The sequence below is a fragment of the Gadus morhua genome, chromosome 1 (assembly GCF_902167405.1).
Source record: "Gadus morhua chromosome 1, gadMor3.0, whole genome shotgun sequence".
NCBI lineage: Eukaryota > Metazoa > Chordata > Actinopteri > Gadiformes > Gadidae > Gadus > Gadus morhua.
Window position 1 is genome coordinate 26,068,194 of NC_044048.1, and position 6,291 is coordinate 26,074,484.

Here is a 6,291-nt window from a genome sequence, read left to right on the forward strand (position 1 = left end):
AGCTTTATTACACCCACCCCCACCCCTCCCTTTGCACCCGCTACACTGGCCTGTACTGGCCTGTACTGGCCTGTACTGGCCTGTACTGGCCTATACTGGCCTGTATTGTGTAAGATACCAGTAGGTACTCCCAAAATTATGTTGTCTAAAACAGCATCGGGTAGCCATGTAAGAGATGAAGTTCCTTGAATGATTTATAAATCATACTTAGTTGTTTAGTCTGTAAAACTACTAGCTTATAAGTAAGATAGCGATCCTGATATCAGCTAAGATGGCGTCTTCTCTAGAGCCGTTGGTCCATTCTGGGCTACTGTAGAAACAAGGCAACATGGCATGTCAACAAAGAGAGAGTTACAGGTTGGCCAGCACTATGTATTTTTTTTAGAATATAAGAGTTACAGGATGTGCAGTAACCGTTAATGATCAGCATTGACTCCAGATAAATCCAGGTAATTTTAAGCAATGAGCTAATTGTCAATTTAGATATTGCCACTTTTCAAGTCAAATTAAGTAAAACTAAAGTATTTTAGATTATATTATCCTATAACTCAACAAAATATATCTAATATCCTATGCATCATATAAATATCTGTCACCACATATCTAAACTGTTAGGATACACTTTGTTTCACTTTATTTGAAATGTTATTTGATCTCGGGCTATCTTTCTATCTTTTTTTTTTTTAGCGCTGCAATTCCCATGGGAATCATTAAATATTGAAATCGACGACACTGGATACTGTTGGTGAAATACCTTTAGTAAAACCGCATGGCACATATCTACTCAATATGAGATATTGGAGATAGGATGTACTCTATCCTCTCTCTCCTCACCACCTCAACCTACTGCGGGGTAGAGCGAGAGGAGAGAGGATCTGGTTTCCCTGTTTGTTGTGTCATGTTGTCCGGGATACATCCTGACAGGCTCCAGTGTTCCCTGGACATGTAAATGGTATTATGTAATTTGGTTGAATCGTGCCAAAGGCTTTCTATTCAGTGTTTTGTTGTATGCTGAACAGAATGGAATAATGTACACATTTAGCAGGGTGTGTTTCCTTTGTGAAAGAGGCTTTGCATCTCCCAGCATCTCCTGAGTCTCCCATCTCCATCGCCGGTCAGTTTGCATACATATGCACAGTGTTCATGGCTGTACGCATTATGTATGTCTACAGGGTAGACATGGAGTTCTCATATGGGTTCACCTCATTCACTGGGCACGGCAGTACTAATATTGACCTTGTATTCTAGTTAAGCCTTTGTCCAACTGTTTTAAGCCAGGGCCAATAAGAGCTAGACCCTCTGTCTCTGGGGCCCACGTAGACCTATATCAATAATTGCCACACAAACATTGATGTCAAAATTAAGTGGGTGTCCGTTTTCAAACGGTGGTTGATTCATGGTTTTTAGAGTGATGGGACATGTGACTTATTGAGAAAATCCTGTGGTCGGATGGGTCAATGAGTATTCTGTTGCACATATCAACAAAACGTGAGGCGCAGGTGTAAACATTCATTCGTACAATAGATTGGGTCCAGCGCAAACCCACGGTTTGAGAAACACTGCCCTAGAGGCAGAGCTCTGTCCTGAGACAGGTCCGTGCACATCCCCGAGGGATGGATCTGACGAGGCTTAGACCCATCCAAAGCAGAGGACCCGGAGAGAGCAGACCAGAGGGCAGAGCAAAGTACTACAAGGAAATTGGCTTTCTTTAGTAAACCCTGTAGAGTGACGACCTTCTGACTTAGAGTTTGGCTCGTAGAGCGAGGCAAAGGCTGCGGCGTGCTGAGGGGATTTTTATTTCCAGCTCATGTTGTTGTTGTTGTTGTAGTTCTGCGTTGGCCTACCTTGATTGACCCACTGCTTTATGGAAGCCATACAGGAAACGTTTAATGAACTTCTTTGTTGGCTTTGGTCGTTTTAATCATTGGGATAATATGGCCCCTTTTTAAGCAATCACAAAGACACATGACATTTGAAAACCGAGGGACAGTACAAGGCCACGTTGTGATTGGCTCAAATGAGTTCCGGTGATGTCATTGCCATAAGTTTTATGTTAAGTGACATCATCAGACCATCGTACCGAATTCTTCCGGTCAAAAAGGAGGTGGGTCTGTCCCCAGGGTCAGTATGGTCACCATTCATACGCTCAGAAACATTCCCTGAAGAAGAAATAACAACTTCATCCCATGGTGCTCCCATTGAGAATCCTTTGTTGATTGGTTATAAGGAACCTCTCTCTGTCTCTGTCTCTGTCTTTACTATCGCTCTCTTTTTCTGTTGTGCTCTTTCTCTGTCTCCCTCTTTTTTTCTCTCTCTCTCTCTCTCTCTCTCTCTCTCTCTCTCTCATCTCTCTCTCTCTCTCTCTCTCTCTCTCTCTCTCTCTCTCTCTCTCACTCTCTTTCACTATCTCTCTTTCTGTCTTTCACTATCTCTTTTTCTGTCTTTCACTATCTCTCTTTCACTCTACACTTTTATCTCTCTCACTCTGTCTTTATCTCTATGTATAAATATCTCTCAATTTCTATATATATGAATATATCGCTCTCTTTATCTCTCTATATATAAATGTCTCTCTTTATCTCTATAATATTTCTCTATCTTTATATATATGTCTCTCTCTCATATAATATCTCTATGTATGTATATTTATATATAAATATATATCTCTTTAATTATATTTATTGATATATCTATCTCTGTGTATATCTCCCTCTTTATCTGTCTTTATCTCTTTGTCTCTTTCTTAATATATCTCTTTCTCTCTGTGTCTATATCTCTGTATATTCTCTCTCTCTCTCTCTCTCTCTCTCTCTCTCTCTCTCTCTCTCTCTCTCTCTCTCTCTCTCTCCCTCTCTCTCTCTCTCTCTCTCTCTCTCTCTCTCTCTCTCGACCCTGCTCTCTCTCTCTCTCTCTCCCTCTCTCTCTCTCTCTCTCTCTCTCTCTCTCTCTCTCTCGACCCTGCTCTCTCTCTCTCTCTCTCTCTCTCTCTCTCTCTCTCTCTCTCTCTCTCTCTCTCTCTCTCTCTCTCTCTCTCTCTCTCTCTCTCCCTGTCCCCAGGTGGAGGAGGAGGCCGCCCGTCTGGCCTCACTGCCAGCCTGGCGGAGAGACGTGATGAAGAAGAAGATGGATGAAGAGAAGTAAGTAGCAGCAGCTGTGTGACCAGCGTCTACGTTCCCCCCGTGACGTCTGCTGTTTGTCTTGTTGAATTGGAGCTCTGCCATGCGTGTGTGTGTGCCCACCTCTGTCTCAGTGTCATAGTTGTGTGTCTGTGCCCGTCTCTGTCTCAGTGTAATAGTTGTGTGTCTGTGCCCGCCTCTGTCTCAGTGTTATAGTTGTGTGTGTCTAAATCTTTCCCTTTCTCTGTCTCAGTGTATTAGTTGTGTGTCTGTGCCAATCCGTCCATGTCTCAGTGTAATATTTGTGTGTCTATGTTCTTCCAACCATGTCTCAGTGTAATAGTTGTGTGTCTGTGTCCATCCGTCCATGTCACAGTGTAATAGTTGTGTGTCTGTGTCCATCCGTCCATGTCTCAGTGTAATAGTTGTGTTTCTGTGTTCATCTGTCCCTGTCTCAGTGTAATAGCTGTGTGTCTGTTTTCATCTGTCCCTGTCTCAGTGTAATAGTTGTGTGTCTGTTTTCATCTATCCCTGTCTCAGTGTAATAGTTGTGTGTCTGTTTTCATCTGTCCCTGTCTCAGTGTAATAGTTGTGTGTCTGTTTTCATCTATCCCTGTCTCAGTGTGATAGTTGTGTGTCTGTGTCTGAGGTTATGTCGCGGTAGTGTAAAATGTCTCTATATACGATTTACACTGTTCTTTTTGACGTAAATGCTTGTTTTCAGAAATGAGCATCTATAATATTACATCTTGAGGAATCTTGTGTTTGATCATTAAAGTGTAATAATATAATGTCTATATAGTTTAGAATTGTTCTTGTGTTGTATTTTGCAGTGTGTTGCTAGAATCATATTCATTTCTTTTTTCCTCTCTCTTTTGGCTGGACAGGGAGCAAAAGAGGTGAGATCATTTAATTAACTTTTTTTAACAAATACCCCATACAAATACTCCTGGATTAAGGACTAGACGATTGGCTGAAAAGCAAAAGGACAGGTGCTTCCCTCTAGTGGCCAATTTTAAACCTGCATGAAGATAAAAGTGCCAATCAAGTTGTTTGTGGTATTCCCACACCATAATTCTTCTTTTTGTCAGTTTCATTGAATCTATGTTTGAAGACTGACAACGGTACAACTGTTTTCGGGACCGCTAAACATTAAGCGTAGTAAATTATCTCATTGCAAGGATAATGTATTGGGAATTAGTATGGGGTGGGTCCTCTGCCCGAAAGGTCATACACAGCTTGGTCACGATGGGAAACTGTTTAGCAACCCCTGTTCTAAAGAGTAACATTTGTTTATATCCTTATTTGTTTATGTGGGTAAATGGTCCTGGTTAAGATATTTGAAGAATCCATCATTTAAAGTTATCATCACTTAGGAGTTAAACGCTCCCATTTCTATCCACTTAAATCCTTTAGAAAAGAAGAGCAGGAGGTTAAACAAGCCAAGGAGACTGAGGAGAAGACAGAGCAGGAGCGGCTACGGACCCTGGGCTACGACGAGACCAAGCTAGCTCCCTGGCAGCGCCAGATCATCCTGAAGAAGGGGGACTTGACTAAATAGCGACACTCGGCTTTGGCCTTCACCATCAGGAACAGGACAGTCCGAAGAGCGTAGGACTCCCCCGCTCGGCCGCTGCGGAGACACAAGACGACGACATCGACTGCTTCGGTTCTATTCAAAGTCTGGGGAACACTAAACGGTCAGATAATTTAGAGTTGATGCTAGCGGTGTCTAATTTCTAAAAGTAAAGTAGCTAATTATTCTCCTCGTTCTCTCGTCAAGACATTTGCGGAAATTGGTATGCGTCTGAACTATATTACGATTATCTTTAGTACTGTAATGACACTTTTAGCCGATAGATGCTAGGGCTGTTTTCACAACACTGTTAATAGATGGAGTCCCACACACACACACACACACACACACACACACACACACACACACACACACACACACACACACACACACACACACACACACACACACACACACACACGCGCACACACACACCTCTACTGTAACCAGAGGCTAGTCTAAAAGCTACAATTTTGCCATCAGGAAAATCTCCTGTTCAATTTTTGTTTTTCTTCACTCGCCAGTATACAAGAAATGTTAAATCTGTTGTGGATTATTGTTGGAATAATAAAAGTAAATAGTTGATCAAACTCTGAATGGCATAATGTAACAAAACAGCGTCGTTCTAGTGATATTTTTGTATGGAGCTCTATTCATATCCTTATAATTTCACTCCACTGCCAGAAACATATATTCTTAAATGAGATATCATGTGTTCTATAGACTGTTATATCATGGTAGATTTGAAATAGTAATAAATCCTATTTCAAATCAATGAAAGATTGCCAGTCAAATTATTTACAAAAGATAATTTAGTCTCATGTAGTATACATAGATCAATACCTAGGTACTGCATCCCAGAGGGGAAATTATAACACTTTTCCTGCAAACATTTTATATTTAAAACCATTTAGATGAATATTGGAAAGCCACATCATTACTTGGAGCCCTGGAAGAGTTTTCTTAAAATACAATAAACATTCACTTAAATTCAGGAAGCATCAAACGCAAAAGTCTTTGGACTTTGGACATCGCACCTGCAAGACAAACAATTCAAACTTAGAAAAAGGTCCCTGCTATTTCCAATAGCAGGGACTCATCCCATGAATGACAAAATGACATTCCACCATTAGAGGGCTGACTCCTCCTTCAGTTCGTATTCTCCATGACATTTCTGAGTCATGTGACTCAACTGCAGAAGATGCGTTCAAACAAACAATATGGCAAAAAGCAAATGTTTGCAGGGCACGGAGCAGTGCAATGTGATGCTGACTGTGTTGGATGTGTCTTTCTGAATGTGTTCGTAAATTCATGGCAAAACATATTATATTATATATTTGCTTCATTGATGTATGTCCATTTTTGTAGTTTATCCTACGAGCATATCACATCATCGTGAAATTCATGGTCCTTGTGTGAGTAATAATTTGGAAATAGTCGCTTTCATTGGATGCCATAATAATTTAAAAAATAAAGACTATCTGAACGTCAATGCTTCAAGGCCATTTGTGTGTGTGTGTGTGTGTGTGTGTGTGTGTGTGTGTGTGTGTGTGTGTGTGTGTGTGTGTGTGTGTGTGTGTGTGTGTGTGTGTGTGTGTG

At 41.1% G+C, this 6,291-nt stretch overlaps 1 protein-coding gene across 3 annotated transcripts in view; it reads left to right on the plus strand.

The window, feature by feature from the left end:
- The window catches only part of espn (espin), a 49,896-nt gene extending 43,712 nt beyond the window's left edge, over positions 1–6,184 (plus strand). For 2 of the 3 annotated variants that reach the window (XM_030364303.1, XM_030364323.1), the window contains 3 exons: positions 3,058–3,137; positions 3,995–4,015; positions 4,533–6,184. In XM_030364303.1, the coding sequence (XP_030220163.1) occupies positions 3,058–3,137; positions 3,995–4,015; positions 4,533–4,677 (246 nt within the window). In that variant the 3' untranslated portion in view covers positions 4,678–6,184. The remainder of the gene's footprint in view (positions 1–3,057; positions 3,138–3,994; positions 4,016–4,532) is intronic. The other variant, XM_030364314.1, reaches the window with a different exon arrangement.
- Positions 6,185–6,291: the final 107 nt, after the last annotated feature.